We start from the raw sequence: 23,942 nt of genomic DNA on the forward strand, positions 1-23,942 counted from the left end.
AAAAATTCATTCCTTCAAAACATAACTTCTAGGAAATTTTTTAAAAACCTCACAATTTGACTTGTGGAAGTAGTCTTACCTGTCTAGAAGAATTCAAGTTTTGCATGCCCAGCCCTGAGGCAATCCCACCCAGGGTCTGATTAGGGAGTGCACTGTTTGAAAGGGGGAGCTTCAGGCTTGGTGAAGGCAAAAATGGTGAAGTAGTGGGCTCTTCCACTAGGCCGCCATCCTGATTGGAGAAAGAAAGGGTGAGCTGTGTGCAATGTCCAACAGCAGACAAAGCACAAAACAATTTCCCAAGGAAATATAAAGGATATGGATGAATAAAGGATTAAAATATCAAAAAAGCATGAATAACAAGGGAATGAAGAATATGGGTAAAGGGAAAGAGAAGGGAGGAGAGAAAGAGAAAGAATATTAAGATAGTTTTCCTTCAAATTTTTTTATATTTTACAAATGCACATATATAGAAGCTCCCCCTACATCCCCCACGAACAGTACCTTTAATACTTTCACTAATCCTAGAAACCACTAAGGGAAAGGAGAAGGGTCAAAGACTTGAAAACTATACTAAGAGTCCTACCAGGACTTTGATTATCCTCAAATAAGCAGATTTCCTTTGTGTTGTTACACAGCTTGGCCCAACACAGAATAGAAAACTTATTAACCACCTAGATCCCTTTTGTAAACAAAACATACCAATAAGGGATGTAATTCCAACATAGAAACAAGTCTAACAGAGAACAAAAAAGAAACCCGATCCTTGGCAGTCGGCCCATGATCTCTAGCATTTTCTTACTTGCCCTTCTTCTTTTCTATAATACTCTTCTATCTTTGAGATCCAGTTCTTTTGTTTTGACATTAGAGGAAGGTAAGGGAATAAAACTTTATATAGCCCCTACTATATGCCAGATACTGTGCTAAGTGCTTTACAAATATTATCTTATTTGATCATTATATTTGACATTAATAATGGCAAAAACTTAGATGGATCTAGTAGTTAAGCTAGGTATGCTAAATGTTCAACGTGACTAAAATCATCTTTGCTTATAGACCTCGGCTGGTAAATTAAATACATAATCAGATTTGTTACAAAATCAGAATATCCAAATGTGAAATATATACTATGGAAAGACTATTGAGAGAAATTTGGGCAGGTAACTTGTTGAAGTTCACTCAACTGAAGCAAACATCAGAATACTGATCTAAACAAAATGATAACTCACCTTGTCAAGAAAGGTGGGGCGGTCCATGGAAGACTCTTTGGAGATTGGTGGGCGGCAGCCAAGGGGTTTGGTGACCATTCCATTATAGTCAGTCACTCCCATTCCACGCTTGTCCATTTCCACCTTCTTTTCCAGCAGAGCACCTGGAAAGAACAAAGGGAAAAGCTTAAAAAAGTGCTTAATTTTAGTTATTACCATTAGGTATAAGACTTGTGGCTATCAATCTAAGAAAAAAGATTCAAAGCTTTAAAAACTTTTGAAGCCCTGGGTGAGTTGAAAGTTTATGGTACATGCGTGTAATATCTACTAAGATGCATAGTATTATCAGGAAAGGGACAGAAAGTTTTTCCTAAACTAAAGGTGAGTCATAAACAAGAGGAAGGTTCTTTGTGACATGGGGGTTGGGCCAACTAGCTATCAGGATGGACACATGTAAGTAGGGGAAAATTAAGTTCTATAGCAAGAAAGTCAGGTAGGAATGGCTACTACTTTAGCTAGGAGACTATACTATCATTCCAAAAGAAAATTTCCCTGACTTTCAGAAAGCTTTCCTCACCCCCAAAGGGAACTTTCCATAGTCAGGTGGTCACCCCATCTGTTCTCCCCCGCTCTCTATAAAGGCTTTGGCAAGCCTTCTGGTCAAGGAGAAATGCATCTCAGAGAATCATGTCTCTAAGCCATTTTCTCCCCTTGAGACTTAACTCTTGGTCACTTTCTCGAAGGGCCCAAATAAAAGACTATTTTCTTCTAATTGGATTGTGTGCAAGAGGGTATAATTCTTTAAAGAGGAATATCTAGGGGGCAGCTAGGTGGTGTAGTAGATAAAGCACCAGCCCTGGATTCAGGACCTAAGTTCAAATCTGGCCTTGACATTTGACACTTACTAGCTATGTGACCCTGGGCAAGTCACTTAGCCCTCACTGTCCTGCCAAAAAAAAAAAAAAAAAGGAATATTTAAGGACCCCTCATCACTTATTTCCCCCATGACATATTTCTGGTGTCCAACACAGGCACAGGAAATCCCTCTTTCCTCTCAACAAAAAGCCCAGAGGTAAGAACTCCCTTTTCATTTATTCTCTCTCTCCTGCCTGACCCTTCACCTTGCCCAGGCTCACAGAGGGATAGTGGGGATCAGCTTTTCCAGAGTATGGAGAGAAGCAGCTTGGCATCTCCCTCCCTTGCTAAAAGCTCTGCCAGACTTCCAAACTGTGTTTGGACCCCACCCTAGGGGCAGAGAGAATATTCAGAGGGATTCCCCTTTGAGTACACTAATTGGACTGACAGCCTTACATCCATGGGGCAGAGAGAGAATATTCTGAGGGATTTCCCTTTGGGTAATTCTGAACAATTGAGCTAAATTTGACCTTGGAACTTGGAACTTGAAGGAAAAAAAAATTGGACTCATTTTGCATTAGAGAAAGCCCTCAAGGCCTTAAGCCAGATCAGCCTCTACCACACTGGCAGTGGGCTCTAGTTTGCTACCTTGTCTTACATGCATTTATGTGTCTATCAATTGTCATGACTGTGTGTCTGGCTTACAAGGATAATTGCTGCAAAACCATGAAAAGGGTTAATTAAGTCTGATGGATTCTTTTAATTTCCAAAATGGTTACAGGGGGTTAAAATAAAAATGGAGGACAGTACTAAAGCCACCCTTTTTCCACACGGCAGCTTCTACAATAGAGTTGAGCCTCATGGTTTCTGCTATGGGGGGGGGGGGGAGAAACGATCTGATAGCATCTAGTGTCTAAGAATTTAGCAAGGCTGTTATATACTGCTACTTTTTAAATCTTTTATAGCAGAATAGTTTAAAATCAGTAATTATTTGTAATGTGTAAAAGTAGCAAAGAAAAATATATTTTAAAAAAAGTCAAAAAGAAAGAAAGAAAGAAATTCTATAACCATTGAACCACACTGCCCTAAGACCAGCTTTTGGCTTTGATTTAATTAGTTAACTCTGGGGGGTGGGTAGGTGGGTAGGGAAGCCACTGAAGAAAAGGAAAAAAAAGTGGCCACATCGACTCCTTATCTGATAAGTTCCTAAGGTAAGGACATCTCAGCTCTTTAAAGAAATTAAACTAGCTGGGAAACTCACCACGTTATAAAATATACCATGTGAATTTTTAGATAAGAGTATTTTTCTTTTAAAGTGCTAAAAGTATTAGTTCTTAGAAAATTAAAATGTTATGTCAAGTTTAAAAAAATTTTTTTTTTCTGTTAAAATGGAAAATCTTGAGTTAACCTACATTTGTTATTTAATCTGGAATTAGAACATGCATGGAACTGCATGCAAACTAGCTGAGTCACCTTAAATATGTTCCCACTATTTTTTTTTTGTTTGTGGGGCAATGGGGGTTAAGTGACTTGCCCAGGGTCACACAGCTAGTAAGTGTCAAGTGTCTGAGGCCAGATTTGAACTCAGGTACTCCTGAGTCCAGGGCCGGTGCTTTACCACTGTGCAACCTAGCTGCCCCATGTTCCCACTATTTTAAGGAATTCTGAAGGCAGTACACTTACCCCAACTCTTGTTTGTTATTAAGCAACTTTAAGCAAAATTCATTTGTGTAATACTAACTTAAGGATGAAAAGTATCTGACATTATGGGACTTGTTATATCCCAACTCCAGGTATGACCATCAAGGCACGGTGCCAGCAATCCTAAGGGGTTTTTTTTTTTGTAGGTAGTGAATTGTCATGGGAAAGGCTGGGAGAACAACTTTTAGCAAGGGCTGAGGTAGTATTCTCCTGACTTAATTTTTCCAATATGACACATGGAATGAAAACTATCCCACCTGACTGATTTTAAGCCTGGCCCACTGCAATTGGCTATCTATACAACTTCTGCCTGGAGTGCACGTGAAGCTTAGGGAAGCATTATTCCCTGAGAGCTTTGTCCCTCTTCTTTTATGGAAAATTCATATAATCATGTCATTTGATCAGCATGAACACAATATTGGATTTTCATCTCTTAGGTTAGTACTACAAATGGATTACTATAGTGACATGCAGGTATAGAAATTCTAGTCCTTTTTATTTTCTAAACAACTAAAGTATATAAAAATCTGGCTTTGTCATTTGTCTGCTATTAGCTATACATTTAAAAACTGAATCAGAAATACCTTAAGTACAACTTATTTGACACATACTCTTGTCACCTTAAGTCCTTCTGATTCTTGCCCTTGCCTCTTTAACCACTTGTTAAAGTTTGTCCCATCCAGGCTCAAAGCTTCAATCTCATGGCAGCTATGGTTCATGCTTATATATCTCCTCTCACCCTCTGGACCAGGCCCATCTTCCCCTGTTCAGCTTGAAGCAGTTACAAAAGAATCTTTGCCTCTTTTTCCTTACATGTAGAGAAGTGGGGAATAACATAGGGGTTGGTACTATTAAAGTTTAAACTGGCAAACTAACTATCAGGACTGACACACCTGAGTAGGGGAAGATTAAATTCTTTGGAAAGAAAGTCAGTTAGGTGTGGCTAATACCTGAGCCAGGAGACAGAGATAATTCCAGAGGTCAGGACTATGATTCCAAAAGAAAATTCTCTCTGACTTTCAGGAAGCTTTCCCTACCTTCAAAGGGAACTTCCCATAGTCAGGTAGTCACTGCATCTGTCCCCCCACTATCCATCCTCTATAAAGGCTTTGGCCTCCTTTTTGGTTGAGGAGAAAGGTATCTCAGAGAATCATGTCTCTGAACCATCTCCCCTGAGGGAAATCTTTGACTCCCTCTTGGTCACTTTCTCTAAGTGCCCAAATAAAAGACTATTTTATTCTAATTGAATTGTGTACAAGAAGGTGTAATTCTTTAAGGAGGAATACCTAAGGACCCCCTGTGATGTCTGCCTAAAAGATAACTTGTCAAAGATAAACTGGAGAAAGAATAATTGAATTTTGTTTAAAGGATTAAGTTGTTTTAATGATTGTATTCCCTGGTAAGAATGTAATCTCCTTGAAGGCAGGGACTGCCCTTTTGCTTTAATTTCTATTTCCAGCACCTAGCACAGTGTCTGGTACATAGTAAACTCTCAATAAATGATTACTGACTAGTTTTCAATAAGCTATTATCAAAGTCTTCCTCTAATACCTTTTGGTGATATTAAGATAATACATGCCTACATTTTAAATAACCTCAACTGTTAGCTTTGCTCCATCATGATGAATTTCTTTTGCCTTGTGTGTGTTGCACGTACTTCTTTGAAGGAGACTGACTCTGGAGGCTCCATTTTGGCTTCTGGATAAGTGCAAGGACTTCTAATAAAACCCTACTCTGTTACCTCACCTGATCTTTCTGATAACCAAAGAGAGACCTACCAGACATGACTATTTTCCCTATAATCTCCAGATTCCTTGGCACTGTTAACTCATGCATTGATGTACCATAAGGACCTGTGGCCTTTGTCATCCATCTTACAAATATAGCTTGATTCTGATCCCAAGAAGTGGTAGCAGCATTTAAATCTGCACTATTTGAAGTCATAATTATATGTAAAATATGCAATATATTGAAATATGAAATGAAAATGTTTTAAAATAAATTTTAATCTCTTAATGTAAAATAACAGCAAAGAAGAAGATGTATTTCTTATTCAAATTTATATCAAAGTAATAGAACAGCTATATAGAAAGCAAAATAAAAAAAAGACTGAACCTGGTACCTAAAGATAAACCTTTATTGACAATATTATGAAAATGTCATTATTGTCATTTAAAATATCTTAGCAGTTTAGACTGCCTTAGTCTTATTTTTCTTTAAATCTTTATATGCTGGTAAGTGCAGAGGGCTTTATACACATCTCAGCTAATCTGCATGCTCATATTCTCACACAATGAAATAAGTACAGTTGGATGACCTGAAGTATTACATAAAATCTATAATTCTTTAAAAAGGATATTGTTGTCTTTGCAATCTTTTTCAAAAGTTGGGCTAAAATAACTTGAAAACAGTCTTCCAAAACAGCCTTAGTCATCTGTGCTTTCTTATGAGACTGACATGGGGCTTAGGATAACTCAGAAGCTTCTCCTGTGAGAAGCAAAACCAAAGAGGACCAGATAACAGGGCAGTCATATCCAGGAATCAAGGGACTATTAAAGTTTAGATTGGCCAACCAGATATCAAGACAGACACACCTAAGTAAGGGGAGACAAAATTCTATAGCAGAAAAGTCACTTAGGTATAACCCCAGAGGCCAGTACCATCATTTCAAAAAAATCCCCTGACTCTAAGGAATGACAAGCATCCAAGTTTTCCCCACCCCACCCCAAAAGGGAAATTTCCAGTTTTCTAGAGGATATCCTATCTATCTTCTATAAAATCTTTTGCCTTCCTTCTGTTCTGGGAGGAGGATGTTTCTAAACCACCTTCTCCTGGGGGGGGGAAGGGGGGGGGGAGTGAAGTCTTTGACTTCCCACTTGGTCACTTTCTCTAGCTCCAAATAAAAGACCACTTTAATTCTAATTGAAATGTGTACAAGAGTGTAATTCTTTACTAAGGAATACCTAAGGACCCCCACCATTTCCCCAGGACAAGACCATCAAAGGAATGTAAGGGATGGCCTCTCAGAGCACAAGAAGTGAGCCTGATAAACAAGCACTGGTTTTAATTAAAAATCCCATTATGCATTTGTTGTTGTTGTACAGTTGTTTCAGACTTTCAGTCATTTCTGACTCTTTTGTGATCCCACTTGGGGTTTTCTTGGCAAAGATACTGAGTGGTTCACTATTTCCTTCTCCAGCTTATTTTTACACATGAGGAAATTGAGGCAAACAGGGTTAAGGGACTTACTGAGGGTCACACAGCTAGTAAGTATCTGAGGCTGGATTTGAACTCAGAAAGATGAGTCTTTCTGACTCTAGGCCTGGCACTCTACTGCACTACCTAGCTGACCCTTATGTATTACCTCCCAATTGGTGTTAGGTAATCCTCAGACACTTTAAATCCAGGTGTAGTTTTTTCATTCCTGGAAATGTAAGGCATCTGGAAGGTACCCTTTTTATCCAAATTAAAATATTGATCAGACTGTTCACCTTCTTTGATTGTTTTCTTTAAAACACCAGTATATTTAGCTGCCAAGGTCTTCTCTTGTAATTTTAACACTATGCAACTGCATTCTTAAATGAACAAATGGATCCTTAAAGCTAGTGAAACAATTAATGCTTGCAGTATTCACTATTTGCTTCATTTCCGTTTTCTTTCACTGCCTTCAGTAAACTTGAAACTTTTGTCTAATAAGCTGCTCTGCTAAGAGAAATGAGTTTATTGATTGTAATTTCTATCTACACAACTATTAGATGTTCCATTTCTATCACTGTAACACTTCTATTCCCTGTAATTGTATGTGAACTACAAAAAACTGATGTAACTTTGCCTTTCTGTTTTATTTTGCGTGCATGTTTTATAATATCCCATACAGTGTATTCAGGTATTCTGACATATCATCTAATTTTAGAGTAACTAAGACCACATTCATGCCATTCAATTAAATAAAATTTTTCTTTAAATGTAACAACAAGCCTTGTGTGTGTGTGTGTGTGTGTGTGTGTGTGGGCAGTGTTTCAATCTGAAGTATTCTTCCTTTTGTTCATTTTGTTAAGCACTCTTAAAATAAACACATACACAGCAGCACAGAAGATACAGCAGCACAGAAGATGGCATATTATCCACCACAGTGGTGTTTAAAAACCCCTACCTAGGCCATGAATCCATGAATTAATTGAATTTTGTCTCACATTAAATGTGGCTATTATTTTATGATCTGTACTAAATCAGACCTTGCATTATTTGATTTTGAATTAAATGAGGCCTTGGAGCTTCAGGGCTATCCAATAGCTAAATTCTCCTTTAATTGTTATCACCTCCAATTAGAATGTGAATTCCTTGAGAGCTAGGACAGTCCCACATTTTCTATTTATATTCTCAGCACTTAGGACCATACTTGAAAAAGACAAAGTACTTAATGCTTTTCATTACTGATTGAAAAACAAGGATCTAAAACAAGAAGTCAGAAGGATTAAATTCACGCATTGCTAAAATGGTTTGAATTTTGTTAATCAAGTGAGATTCTTATTTGCCCTTTGTATTTATGCAAGTAGATTTTACAAAAAATTCAATAAGACCCTCCAAATTAAATAAACATATTTTAATATGCAGTAACTTCAATGCAAAGGTATAAAGGTATAGAGGAGGAGGAGGATGAAAAATTTTGGAAAAAAGGTTCCGAAGTAAAAACAAAAGAAGCCAAAGTCTCACATCTATATATCATGAATAGTTTTTAAAAAGTGGAAGTAGGGAACCAGACATAGTAAGTAATAAGTAACATAAAAAATGTAAAACATTATATTATATTATTATATTATATTAAACATTATATACAAAAAAATTTAAGTCATGTGAATTAGCTGTTTATGTTTTGTCTTCAGTCAGATCAATGATTTGTTGGAATTTTCCAAAAACAAAAAGGAAACAAAGATCCTCAATTTTTATTATACTTGTTTCCTCTGCCAGGGAAATCACAAAACTAAAATGGCTATTAAAGTTGATATTCATAATAAGTAAAGAGATTTGTAAGAGAGCACCTTGGATGAATTTAAATCACTTGGCCCAAATTAGCTACATTTTTAGCAACTGAAAAAAAAAACCCCAAACAAAAACCTGACATATGTGATTGCTAAGTCACTGTCAATAATATTGTCAAGATTATGGATGGAAAATAGGAATGGCAGTACTTGGAGAAGGGCAGAAAGGCAGAACTTAGATGATGGAAGGTAGACAGTAAACCAGCAAATAACATCTCAAGTCAAATTCTGGAGTGGCAGAGACCATAAAAGGTCAGAGTGAGATATTTTTCCAGCCTAAGACAACTTAGGAAGTCAGCAGAAGAGGTCTGTGATACAGGAGTGGGTACCTGTCCAGAATGTATATAGCAGCAGCAGCAGCTATGGGAGCTTTTAGCCCAGAGATGTTAAAGGGGTCAGACAACTGACCAGAAAGAGATTATAAGGGACTCTTTGCTGGCATTAGGCACAGATGGCACTGACTGGCAACTATCTCGCCAGTATGCAGTTCTGAGTCACAGTTCTAAGATAGAGAAGAGAGGAGTGTTTATGGTTGGTAACAAGGAATAAGGGACTTTGGTCACAGTTGCAAGACTGGGAGGAGCACTAGTACTTCTTGCTGTAGGAAAGCAGGGTACTTAGTCACAGTTCTAGGGCCAAGAGGAATGCTAGTACTTATAGCTATAGGGGAGCAGGGGCCCTTGCTGGGTAAAGACCAGAGCATAGACCAGGAGAGCAGTGACCATTCCTCTCCCTGGATCATACCACCTTGGAAGCACTGAAAACTTGCATACACCCAGAACTATCACTGAAAACAGCAGTAGAAAAAAGCCTGAAGCTTGGATAAGTGCAACCCCATCCCTATGTGAGCAAGGCTGAACTCTAACATAAAGTTCAAAGGCAAGAAATAAGCTGGGAAAATGAGCAAACAAAAGAAGAACTTGATAATAAAAAAACCTACTATGGTGGCAGGGAAGACCAAGACTTAACCTCACAAGAAGACAACGATGTGAAAATAGTTACCAAAAAAGCCTCAAAAACAGTAATTGGATTCAAGTTCACCAAGAATTCCTAGAAGAGTTAAAGAAAAAGATGAATGGTGGAGGAAAAGTTGGGAAAAGAAATGAGAATGATGCAAGAAAATTATAAAAAGAGAATTGACAGGGGCAGCTAGGTGGCGCAGTGGATAGAGCACCGGCCCTGGATTCAGGAGGACCTGAGTTCAAATCTGGCCTCAGACCCTTGACACTTACTAGCTGTATGACCCTGGGCAAGTCACTTAACCCCAATTGCCTCACCCAAAAGAGAGAGAGAGAGAGAGAGAGAGAGAGAGAGAGAGAGAGAGAGAGAGAGAGAGAGAGAGAGAGAGAGAGGGAGAGAGAATTGATAGCCTGGTAAAAGAGGCACAAAAAATATTGACTAACATCTTAAGAAACATAATTGGCCTAATGGTAAAAGAGACACAAGAATTCACCAAAGAAAAGAACTCCTTAAAAACCAGAATGGAAATGGAAAAGGAGGAACAAAAACTCATTGAAGGGGGCAGCCAGGTGGCATAGTAGACAAAACACCAGCCCCGGATTCAGGAGGACCTGAGTTCATATCTGGCCTCAGACACTTGACACTTACTAGCAGTGTAACCCTGGGCAAGTCACCTAACCCTCACTGCCCCTCAAAAACCAACAAAAACAACAACAAAACCTCAGTGAAGAAAACAATACCCTAAAAATGAAAATTGGGGAAATAGAAGTTAATGACTATATGAGACATCTAGAAACAATAAAACAAAGTTAAAAGGATAAAAAATAGAAGAAAATGTGAAGTATCTCATTGGAAAAACAACCAATCTGGAAAACAGATTGAAGAGAGATAATTTAAGAAATATTGGACTCCCTGAATGCCACAATTAAAAAAAAAGTTTAGATATCATAATTCAAGAAATTATCAGGGAAAACTGCATTGATATCTTGGAACCTGAGGGTAAAATAGAAATTGAAAGAATCTACAGATCACTTCTAAGAGAGATTCCAGAGGGAGAGATTCCAAAATGAAAACTCCAAGGAATATTATAGCCAGATTCCAGAGCTCCCAGATCAAGGAGAAAATATTGCAAGCAGCCAGAAAGAAACAACTCAAATATTGTGGAGGAATAGTCAGGCTCACCTAGATTTAGCAGTTTACACGTGAAAAAACTGGAGGTCTTAGAATATGATATTCAGGAAGGCAAAGAGCTAAGATTACAGTCAAGAATAAACTACCCAGGAACAGCTAGGTGGCACAGTAGCCCTGGAGTCAAGAGGACCTTAGTTCAAATCTGGCTTCAGACCCTTGACAATTACTAGCTGTTTATAAGCCACTTAATCCGACTGCCTTGTCCTTTCCCATGCCTACAAAAAAAATATAAACTACCCAACAAAACTGAGCATAATCAGGGCAACTAGGTGGCACAGTGGATAGAGCACCGGCCCTGGATTCAGGAGGACTTGAGTTCAAATCTGGCCTCAGACACTTAACATTTATGAGCTGTGTGACCCTGGGCAAGTTACTTAACCCCAATTGCCTCACCAAAAAAACCCAAAACCAAACCCAAAACAAAACAAAACAAAAAAAAACCAAACCCAAAACAAAACTGCGTATAATCTTTTAGGGGAAAAATGGATATTTAATGAAATAGAGGACTTTCTCCTATTCTCTATGAAAAGACTAGAACTGAATAGAAAATCTGACATTCAAATACAAGGCTTAAGAGAAGCATAAAAAGGTAAACATGAAAGAGTAATCATAAGGGACTCAATAAAGTTAAACTGTTTACATTTCTGTATAGGAAGATGATACATGTAACTCCTAAGAACTTTATTATTCTTAGGGCAGTTAGAAGGAGACTTCATAGCCAGAGGGTATGGGTGTAAGTCAATTATATAGGGATGATTAAAAAAAAAATTAAGGGGTAAGAAAGATGGATGCACTGGGAAAAGGGGGAAGGGACAGGAAGAACGGGGAAAATTTTCTCATATCAAAGAAATGTGGAAGGAAGAGCTTTTATAGTGGAGGGGGAAATGGGCAGCGCTGGGCAATGCTTAAATTTTACTCTCTTTAGAATTGGTTCAAAGAGGGAAAATTATATATATACATACACACACACACACACACACACAGAGCTGAGTATAGAAATCTACTTTATCCAAAAGAGAAATAGGAGAGGATAATAGTTATGGGGGGGAGGGGACAGCAGAGGATGGGGAAAGAAGAATTGATATAAAGGAGGGCAGATTAGGAGGTGGTCTTCAAATGCAAAACAGACTTTTGAAGAGGGAAAGGATAAAAAGAGAGAGAAGGTTAAACAGAAGGAAATAGGACGGAGGGAAATACAGAACAAATCATAATTGTGAATGTGAATAGGATGAGCCCACCCATAAAAACAAAAGTGGAATGGATTAGAAATTAGAATTCAACAAACAATAAATTGTTTATGAGACACACTTGAAACAGAAAGACACGCAAATGGTTAAAATAAAGGGCCAGTGCAGAATCTATTGTGTTTCAGTTGAAGTAAAAAAAAAAACCCAAAACCCCCCCAAAAAACCAAGTGTAGCAATCATAATCTCAGGCAAAGCAACAGCAAAATTGGACTCAATGAAAAGAGATAACCACAGAAACCACATTTTGCTAAAAGGCATCACAGACAATGAACTAATATAAAAATTTTTTATAGCAACTTTCTCTGATAAAGGTCTCATTTCTCAAATATATAGGGAATGGAATCAAATTTATAAAATTAAGAGCCATTCCAATTGATAAATGGTCAAAGGATATAAAAAGGCAGTTTTCAGACAAAGAAATCAAAGCTATCTAGAATCATGATAATATGCTCTAAATCACTACTGATTAGAGAAATACTAACTAAAAAAACTCTGAAGTACCACTTCACACCTATCAGAAATGACAGATATTGGAAAGAATAAGGGAAAGTAGGTACACTAATAAACTGTTGGTAGAGTTGTGAACTATTCTAACCATTCTGAAGAATAATTTGGAACTATGCCCAAAGGGCTATAAAACCGTATATAACTTTGACTAAGAAATACTTCTACAAGCCACAGCTTGTTCGGCTATTCGTAATTGTTGAGTGTCTCCTCAATTTAGATTCTTTGCCACCACTAAAAAGAACTGCTATAAATATTTTTTTTCTTTTTTTTTGGTGGGGCAATGAGGGTTAAGTGATTTGCTCAGGGTCACACAGCTAGTCAGTGTCAAGTGTCTGAGGCTGGGTTTGAACTCAGGTCCTCCTGAATCCAGGGCCATTACTTTATCCACTGTGCCACCTAAGTGCCCTCTTGCTATAAATATTTCTGTACATATAGGCCCTTTTCTTTTTACCTTGATCTCTTTGGGAGTATGTGATGTAGCTTATAAAGGAGTACTACTGAAATATACATAAGAAATGTCTTCTCAGTGGGTTGGGAAGGGGCGGGAGGGGGGAGAAGTTGGAAGTCAAAATTTAAAGAGAATGCCCAAAATAAATAATAACTTGAAAAAACCCAACAACAACAAAGGAGTAAAGGAAGAAAAAAAAAAGAGATCACTGGTTAACTTCAGAAAATAGTTTCAGCTGAAGGCCAAACTACAGAGAGTTAAGAACGGAGTGAGAGGAAAGGAAGCAAAAGTATGGCTAAGTTTAGCCATAAATGGAGGAGAGATATAGGATGATAGCGAGTGGTGACGGATATATCAAGTTAGGGGTTTTCAAGGTTGGGGGAAACAAAGAGAGAGTGAAGATTAGTGACAAGGTAGGTATGTTACAAGGGGGCAATCTTCTGGATGGGATTATTGATGATATATGTAGAGGTTAAGGGATTTGTCTATTTTCAAATAACTAGTCAGAGGCTTGACTTGAACTCAGGACTTTCTTACTCTTTTTTTTTTTTTAAAGTGAGGCAATTGGGGTTAAGTGACTTGCCCAGGGTCACATAGCTAGTAAGTGTCAAGTGTCTGAGGCTGGATTTGAACTCAGGTACTCCTGACTCCAGGGCCGGTGCTCTATCCACCTAGCTGCCCCTAGGACTTTCTTACTCTTAAGGCATTTGCTATAAAATGGTGCCTCTCATTTAATACTTGTTTTTATATAGAACCCTGTATTTCTCTCTACCAAATTGGAACAAAGGATCTCTAATTTATTTTTTGTGTGTATGTATGTATATGTAGATATGCATATGTGTTTCTAAGTCTTTTCCCTAAAATGTCATATTGTGTTAGAAGTACATAATCCTTGAACAGTGGTTCTTTAGCTAAGGGAATTTCAATATCTGGTCCACAATATGAATGTGGGCAATAAAACATTATTCTGAGAAAGTTTATTAGACTGCCAAATAGGTCCAATGATGCAAAGCAGTTAAAGAATTTCATTGTTATGTCTGTATATTTAAAAAAATGTATTTTGGGAGTGGGGATAGACAAAGTCTTAATTTTTTAAATGCGTACTATAATTTATACCTTTAGTGGTATACTTCTTGGGAGCCAAATAGCTCATTTCTAAGTAAATGAACATCATACTTTGTGTCACTTCTGATATATTTAAGATTCTCTCTTTTCCTTAACAAATACTTAAACACTACTCGATATTGAGAATAAATCTTTTAAAACTGAAACTTCATTTACATGTCCCTCTTTTTAAAGTATTGTTTTGGGAATAGTATTTTATTACTTACTCATGGCCTGATCGAGATTCATATTGTTACTCTTCAAAGCTTCTTCAGCCGGTTCTCTCTGTGGGAAACCCCCCCAAAATAATTTTCATTATAAGTGTCTATTTAAAAAGTTAAAGAACTTGGGAAGACTTAAACATACATCAAAGGAATTATTTTTTAAACTAAATTAATTGCAATAATAAAAATAATTGAATGCTTTTTATTTATTCAATTTAACATTCATGATTTTCTCTATAGAATTTGACTACAGCCAATATAGCCTTAATATAATTACATTTAATGGTATATAGAAATCTTTCTAAGCACAGCACAAGGAAGAATGGATTACAGTAGTTCACCAAAGATGAGATTTTAAAAAATTAAAGCGTGAGGCAGATGTAGACTCCTCAGATATTCAATGTATGGTAGCCAACAACTTCTTTACCTGTCTTTTCTCAGGGTTAGATGGATTTTTTCAAGTAATGACAAAAGAATCAGAGTAGAACAGCCTTTCCACTTCCCATTTCTTACCATTACTGTTACCTGTCAGTTAAGACTGAAGGTAAAAGTAGGTACTCTTTTATGATCATCATCATAAAAACCCCTATGCGTCTATATTCAAGATTACTTCCCACGGAGGGAGAAAGAGAAATTAAGTATAGTTGCAGAGAAAAAGCAATGGGTAGAAGGGTTTTAGGGTTTTTTTGTTTTTGTTTTTTTTTAGTGAGGCAATTGGGGTTAAGTGACTTGCCCAGGGTCACACAGTTAGTAAGTGTTAAGTGTCTGAGGCCGGATTTGAACTCAGGTACTCCTGACTCCAGGGCCGGTGCTCTATCCACTGTGCCATCTAGCTGCCCCAGGGTTTGTTTTTTTTAAAGCAGGAGAATGATGTGGTTAAAAAAAAAAAGATGTTTTAGGGAAATAATTTACCTCTGTATGATTTAAAAAAAAATTATGAATGAATCCTTCACTAAATAAGACAAGTGTTTCCACAGACAAAGTAGAATAGAAAAGATGATTGTACATGAAACTGTGAATGTGCATTGTGTACAACTTGATTTTCTTTTTAAAAATACAATTAAAATTCAACATGTTTTCAAAACTACCTGGCTTGTTTCCCGCTGAACTTCATTCTGTTTTCTTCTATATATTTTAAAAGATGACCCTCTTTTCTTGACCTTCATTCTGGTAACCCCATCCCTAACTTACTTCCCAACTCTTCTTCAAAAAATATTTTGAAAGAAAAATAAAACTCTTGTATTAGATGTGCATAGTCAAGCAAAACAATTCCCCCAAATGGCCATGTTTGAAAATGTGTATGTCATTCTGTCTCTAGGTGAAATAGATAGCATTTTTCATCACCAGTACTTTTTAACTGTAGTTGATCATGGCATTGATCAGAGGTCTCTAGTCTTTCAAAGTTGTTTTTTTTTTCAAAGTTAATTTTTTTAAAAAAAAGATCATATAAATCATTCTCTCAGTTCTGCTCACTTTACTCAGCAGCTGCTCATATAAGTCTTTCCAGGTTTCTCAGAAACCTATTTTGTCACTTAAAAAAAATTTTTTTAAAAATTTTGTCACTTCTTACAGCCTAATAATATACTATCACATTTATATCCCATAATTTGTTCAGTCATTTCCCATTTAATAGGTACTCACATAGCTTCCAATTCTCTACTAAGAAAAGAACTACTATAAATATTTTTCTACATATGGGTACTTTCCCTCTTTCTTTGATCTCTTTGGGACATAGGTATAATAAGTGGTATTGCTAGGTCAAAGGATATGCAGTTTAGTGACTTTGGGGGAACAGTTCCAAATTTCTCTCCAAAATGGCTGGACTAATTTCCATCTTTACCAATACCTATTTCTCATAGCCCCTCCTGAAAGTGCCATTTTTGCAAAACTGATGGGTAGAAGGTTAGAATCTCACAGTTGCTTTAATTTGGATTTCTCTTACTATTATTGATTTAGGACAATTTTTCACATGGTTGTTGAAGGCTTGTATTTCTTCCTTGGGGAACTTTTTCATAACCATTGATTATATACTAAGGGAATGGCTTTCAATCCTATTTATGAACTAGTTCCTTTTTATATCTTGCTAACAGAAGCTTTTTTCTCAGTTGGCCATTTTCCTTCTAATTTTAATTTCATTGTGAAACTTTAAAAATTTTATATAGATCAAATTGTCCAAATCATCTTTTATGACCCTTTCTGTCTCTTGTTAGTCATAACATCCTCTTCTATCCATAGTTGTAGTGTTTTGAAGTTGTATTCATTCATATAGTTCCTATGTGCACCTTGGTAGGTAGACTCCCACATATTTTATACTTTCTGTAATTATTTTGAATGGAATTTTTATCTTTTCCTCCTGGGTTTTGCTTGAAATATACAGAAAGGCTGATGATTTGTGTAGGCTTATTTTATATTGTTACTTTGCAGAAGTTAGTTTTAATTTTTAGTTGGCTCTCTAAGATTCTTTAAGTAGACATCTGCAAAAAATGATAATTTTCTTTGCTCTTTGCCTATGCTTATTCTCTCTCAAATTATTATTTTCTGTCTTATTGCTGCAGCCAATACTTTTTTGCATTACATTAAATAATTGTGTTGATAATGGATATCTTTGTTTTACCCTCGATTTTATTTTATTTTATTTTTTTGCGGGGCAATGGGGGTTAAGTGACTTGCCCAGGGTCACATAGCTAGTAAGTGTCTGAGGCCGCATTTGAACTCAGGTCCTCCTGAATCCAGGGCTGGTGCTCTATCCATGGTGCCACCTAACTGCCCCAATACTGCTTCTGTTTTAAAGTTATTTACCACATTAAGAACATGTCCATTTATTTTGATGCTTCTTAATATTTTTTCAACAGAAGTGGATATTGTATTTTGTCAAATGCTTTTTCTGCATATGATATTTGGCTTTAATTGTTTTTTTAAACTAATATGGTTTATTATGTTTATAGTTTGCATAATATAGAACCAACCTCAGATTCCTAGTATTAATACAACTAGCTCATGATGTATAAAGTTTATTCTATGTTATTTAAAATTCTTGTATCTAATTGCACATGTATAACTTACATCTGATTGATTACCATCCTGAGGTGGTAAGAGAAGGGGGAGGGAAGGAAGGATAGAATTTGGAAATAAAAACTTTAAATAAAAATGTTTTATTTACATATATATGTATATATATATATATATAAAACATGAAGTAAAACATTTCAGTTTTTAGTAGTCTGGTACTGGATGTGAAATAGGGTATCCCTTACATGATTATAAGTACCTTCTTTGACTCCATTCCTGCCCCTTGCTCCTGAGTTGGTAGTACCACCCCTTTCCAACTCTTTAGTTTTTACTTTGTCTACATCGTAAATGGATATCTATTATTCCACCCAATTAGTTTTAAGTACTTTGAAGGCTGCGACAGTTGCTGTTGTCCCTCTATCCTTAGAATATAGCACAATTCTTGGCACATAAGAGGCATTCAATAAAAGCTTTATTGAATAAATGAATGAGCTAGAAAAAAATGCTTATATCAATATTCACCAAGAATATTGGTCTGCAATTTTCTTTCTCTGATTTTTAATCTAGTTTATGTACCCAAACCATATTTGCTGTAAGAAATGACAAGTATGATGAATACAGAAGAATGGAAACATTTACATGAACTGATTTAAAGTGAAGTGAGCAAAGTCAGGAAAATTTTAAGCAGAAAGTACAATCATCATAAAAACAATCAAAACTGAATGTGAATAAACTCAAAGATGACAAATGAGAAGGCCCTTTCCCCTGCGTGTTTGCAGAGGTTGGGATCTATAGATATGGAATACTGGATATAAAATCATATTTTCCCCATGTATTGATTAGTTCTGCTCAATATTTTTTCTTTTTAAAAAATTCTCTTGTAATGGCTAAGTCCCTTGGAGGAGGAGGCATATAAGGGGAAACAGGAGATAAAAACAAAAGATATCAATAAAGTCTAATGAAATTAGTTGTTCTTTGAATGTCTGATAGAATTCTGACAGAATTATCCATGTGGTCTTATGGTTTTCTTCTTTGGGATTTCATTTACAGTTTCTTCAATTTCCCTTTCTAAGCATTTTACTGTTTTGGAAGAACTTTTCACATTAAAATTATACTCTGGAAATTTGAAGTATTTTATAGGCCTTTTCAATTCTTCAAATATTCTACCATATAATTCTCTAGTTTCTAAGTAATGAACTAAGAAAGATCAACTGACTTTTCAAGTGTCAAAAGAGTATATAAGGAGAAAAAGTGAGTTAAAGAGTATTTTTAACGTATGTGGTACATTTATTACTTTGTGGATACCCATTTTATTACATAAATATACCTATGCACTGTGCCCAAAAGGCTATCAAACTGTGCATACTCTTTGATCCAGCAATACCACTGCTAGGTTTATATCCCAAAGACATCCCCCAAAAGAGAAAAAGGCCTATTGGTATAAAAATATTCATAGCAGCTCTTTTTGTGGTGGCTAAGAATCGGAAATTAAAGGAATACCCGTGAATTGGGGAATGGCTAAACAATCTGTGGTATATGATGGTGATGGAATATTATTGTGCTATAAGAAATGACAAACAGGATGATTTCAGAAAGGCCTGGAAAGACTTGTATGAACTGATGTATAGTGAAGTGAGAAGAACCAAGAGAATGTGGTGCACAGAGACAGCAATAGTGTTTGATGAAGAACTGCAACTTAACTTTTCTCAGCAATACAATGATCCAAGACAATCTCAAAGGACTAATGATGAAACTTGCTATCTACCTCCAAAGAAAGAATTGATATTGATTGGACACAGACTGAAGCATACTATTTTTCACTTTCTTTCATTTTTTTCTTTTATTCAAGTTTTCTTATACAAAATGACTAATATGGTAATGTTTTACATAATTGCACATGTATAACCTATGTCTGATTGCTTACCTCCTCAGGGAGTAGTGAGGTGAGGAAGGGAAGGAGGAATAGAGTTTGGAACTCAAAACGTTAAAAAAAAATGCTTAATATATTAAAAAAAATTTTTTTTTGGTGGGGCAATGAGGGTTAAGTGACTTTCCCTGGGTTACACAGCTAGTAAGTATCAAGTGTCTGAGCCCAAATTTGAACTCGGGTCCTCCTGAATCCAGGGCTGGTGCTTTATCCACTGTGCCACCTAGCTGCCCCAAAATGTTTAATATCATTTAAAAAATAAACATATAAATTCTCTCTATTCCACAAAAAAATATACCTACAGCCATCTGAATAGAGGTTTTGAGAGACCATGTAGAGGGAGGAATAGACTATCAGTGGTATAGCTTTTGTATTTCATACCAAGTTATTTTCTTTTATCTTTGCAGTATTGAACATATATATATATATATATATATGAATGAAAATGAAGTCATATAGGTTTCATCCTTTTAGATATTTTTTTCAAGTTGTTTTTTACCCACAGAATAGAAGAGATTACAAGGGAACCAGACCTTTCCTAATCATATCTACCAATAGAAAACAATTTCAAAGTCAGTGTGTTTCAGCATCGACCTTAAAATAACTCCTTTCCTGATCAGTAAGCACAAGTGAAAAACTGTGTATTAATCACTTAACAAAATCTGTCATTTTATGTATTAGTGGTCAGATATAGTAGCAACAAAAGAAAATGCTAGTTACCGGAAAGCCCATGTCCGTGAGTTGTTTAATCAGACGGTTCATGATCCAGGCCTCATCTTGCTTGCTAGATGTCTTCATGCCCTAGACAAATGAAATATGGTCAAAGGAAAAATATATTAATTATTTCTTTGTTGTATTTATGAAAAATAGGGCATGGTCCTAATCTATTGTAGTTTAGAATAAGAAAATTTATTTGGATCACTACTTAATAATTTTTATATTCTGGGACATTTTTTTTTGAGGGGCAGTGAGGATTAAGTGACTTGTCCAGGGTCATACAGCTAGTGTCAAGTGTCTGAGGCCGGATTTGAACTCAGGTTCTCCTGAATCCAGGGCTGATGCTTTATCCACTGTGCCACCTAGCTGCCCATGGGACATTTTTAATATATGGTCACTGCTAATATTATGGATTGTTTCTGTATTTGTAGGCAGGGGTGTATCCATAAAAATAATGATTAACTGGAAAAGCAAAACGATTTCTTTTTCTTCCTCAGAGAATTAATGCAGCTAATTATAAATGTACACTTTTGAAATTAAATGTTCTTATTAAAACTATATTGAGGGGCAGCTAGGTGGCTCAGTGGATAAAGTACCGGCCCTGGATTCAGGAGTACCTGAGTTCAAATCCAGCCTCAGACACTTGACACTTACTAGCTGTGTGACCCTGGGCAAGTCACTTAACCCCCATTGCCCTGCAAAAAAACCAACCAAACAAAAAAAACCTATATTGAGCAGTAAAAGGGCTAAGGAAAAATAATACGATAGCTTTTAGGACTTTAAAAATATAAAGGCAGACACAAAATAATGTCTTTTTTTCAAACAAAAAGATAAGGAGTTTGAGAAACAAAACAATTCCATTTCATTTCATTTTTTTTTTCTATTTCCATATGGCCTTTATAATGGAGAAAAGGGAAGAAAGGTCAATTATAGAAAGATAGAAAAGGGACAATATAGAAAGGATAAATGCACAGAAGGATAAAAGACCTAAAGATCTGCAAAACCCCTAAATTTTAAAACTTCCTCATTTAAATTCTAAAATGATAAGAAAGCCTTATAATTCTTTATCATATACCCCATACCCTAAAAAGTATTCTTCACAAAGGTTTTCATAACTATGTAATAAAAATGTATGATGATATTATTAAATTCTTCTCTTTCATTAAATAATCTTATTAGGTTAGTTTAATGATTACTATATTATATAATCATTCAATCATAGCTTTAGATTTGCAAGGGACCTTAAAAGTCATCTTATCCAAGACCTAAATTTTACATATGAGGAAAAGAGGTATAGAGGGGTTAAGTGACTGGTGTTCTCTGACTCCAAATCCAGCAGTTTCTTCTTTACCATGCTGCCTTTTAATAATGAGTTAAAATCTGTGCTCATAATAGTTGAATTTCAAAATTAGTGCATGTCATGACTAATGATTCAAGATTTTAATTCAATATTTTAACTCTAAAATTTGGCATTAGTGTGGGACCCATCAATATTAATGATTTCTACTTATCAATTTAAGTGCAAAAGAATTATTTTGCACATGGCTACACAATTGCTTCCAACACCAATGGGCTCGATTTTAGTTTTCCCATAATAATTATGGAATTCAGAGGGGAAAGACTGCTTATTACTACTTAACATATATACTAATATAAATATAATATATATAAAATTTTATATATATATAAAATATATAATAATACTGGCCCTGATTTTTCTCTTCTTTTTTCTAAAGAAAAGCCTACCTTTTGAAGTCCTTTCTTTGGGGCATTCCCCCAGGAACTGCAGGAGGAGTTGCTTTCTTGTGAAGCAGCATTATTCCACATATCTCCTTCTTCATCATCCCACTGATTGGTAGTGAGGTTCATTTCATCCCCACCACTGCCCCAGCCTTCTTGCATAGATTTTGAAGCTGGAAGGAAAAAAATGACATAACTACTTAATGGATCTATAATATATAGAGGAAACGCTGTTTCACTGCAATGTAATCTTGGGAGTGGTACGTGACAATTTACAGTGAGATTTTGACTTCCAAGCCAACAGGACCGTCATTCCAATTAGTAAAGTTCAAAGTAGCAGAATAGAGCCAAGGAGACTTTGCAATGCCCACACATAAATAACTTGTAGATCTTTCTGTGTTTGAACAAATCAAACTTAATCTCTCTCTATTATATGTAAAATACATGCTTTAATTAAAGTAAGGTAACAAGCTTCCTATTCATTAAATATCTCTTCAATTTTTAAAATGTGGCAATAAAGTATTAGACTTTGCTCACCTTGTTTGCACAGGGCTGGGGCAGCAGCTGGGGCACTTGTTCTTCCAAATGTCCCTGATGGCTCAGAATTATCTCCCCATCCTGCACCACTGCTGGGTGGCTTTCCCCAAGCTGCTGTGCCATTATCAACCGTAGCAGCAGGAGATGAGGATTCTCCCCAAGAAGCTTCAGTCTTTGAATGAACATTAGGCATGTCTCCCCAGCCTGTTGAAACTGAAAGATGAGGGAAAATAAAAGTAAAAATGAGTAGTGTTTTTCTAGTTTTCAAACAGGTGTTCCTATTTTTAAAAGTTTATGATTTTTAATTTAGACACTCTCCCCTCTTTACTATATATTACATTTTTAAACTCATTAAGCAATACCTACAAAAGTTACCTCCATCTACTAATTAGGTAACTACTTGAAATGTTCCCAATATTTGCAATATCGTCTTTTGTATGAATCATTTAGAACTAAATGCTTCAAGATAAGCAATGTATTATATAAATTCTTACTCACAAGGAAGTTTATACCACTTGTTACTAGTAATAATTGGATGTAGTAATACTTATTTACAAAGAAAATGATAATATACATTGGATAAAAGTTTTTTCACACTCAAACAAATTAAATCAGGAGAATTATTAAAATAAAGAAAAAATTGTGGGCATCCTGGGAAACTAACTTAGGAATATTAAAGATAAAATTTCAGCAAAGCTAAGGTATTATTTACAAGTGATTAATTCATTCACTCAGATTTTGTAATCTCTACATTTAAACATTTTTGAAATGCAAACACATTAAATCATCAGATATAAAACAAATACTAAGATTGTTGGAACCATAATGCTTTGAACTCCTACTCTAGAAAGGGAAATACTGATTAAAAAGGGAAAAAAGAGAAAATATTTCTACATACATAGCATAACTTCAAACTCACAAACTGGCAGAATGCCTACTTATTCAAAAAGCAAGATAGAAGTCCTTTCATTTTAAATTATTCTTCAACAAAAATAATAATCTAACTTTCATTGTCAACTACCAAAAAATAACTGTTGTGATGCCATTTCAAAAATAAAGCACTGCATCAAGAAGTGGTAAAAAAAAAACCCCAAGGTGCAACATATAATTTTCCTGAAGGGCAAAAATATATATTATAGGTTTAATAGAAACAATACTTCATAGTGAATAAGAAAAGTTTTCACACTAGGATGACAACATAATTACAAAGTCAATAATCTTAATTGTTTTATTCTAGTTGTCATTGAAGCTAATTATAAATCAGGTTGATAGTTAATTGTCATGGGAGTCATATAAATGACTGATTTGCTGTTTAACAACAAATCCAAACCTTGCACAAGAGACTAGTAACAAGATTTAAAATGATAAAATGACACTTCAAATTCTTTTCAATAAAGTTCTAAGCAAAAATGTAATAATGTTTCTATGCTTATGTGTTCTAGACATCACATGCCTTTCTCAATTCATTAAAAATGATAGAAGCACCTAGTATATATTCCATACTTTCATCTAATTAAAAATATTAGGCATC

At 35.6% G+C, this 23,942-nt stretch overlaps 1 protein-coding gene across 1 annotated transcript in view; it reads right to left on the reverse strand.

Moving 5' to 3' along the window:
• The window catches only part of TNRC6C (trinucleotide repeat containing adaptor 6C), a 166,248-nt gene that overhangs the window by 50,363 nt on the left and 91,943 nt on the right, over positions 1-23,942 (reverse strand). The window contains 6 exon segments of the mRNA XM_044001379.1: positions 80-229; positions 1,227-1,369; positions 14,485-14,542; positions 20,138-20,218; positions 21,881-22,047; positions 22,412-22,624. Coding sequence (XP_043857314.1) covers positions 80-229; positions 1,227-1,369; positions 14,485-14,542; positions 20,138-20,218; positions 21,881-22,047; positions 22,412-22,624 — 812 coding nt within the window.

Source organism: Dromiciops gliroides, chromosome 4 (assembly GCF_019393635.1).
Source record: "Dromiciops gliroides isolate mDroGli1 chromosome 4, mDroGli1.pri, whole genome shotgun sequence".
NCBI lineage: Eukaryota > Metazoa > Chordata > Mammalia > Microbiotheria > Microbiotheriidae > Dromiciops > Dromiciops gliroides.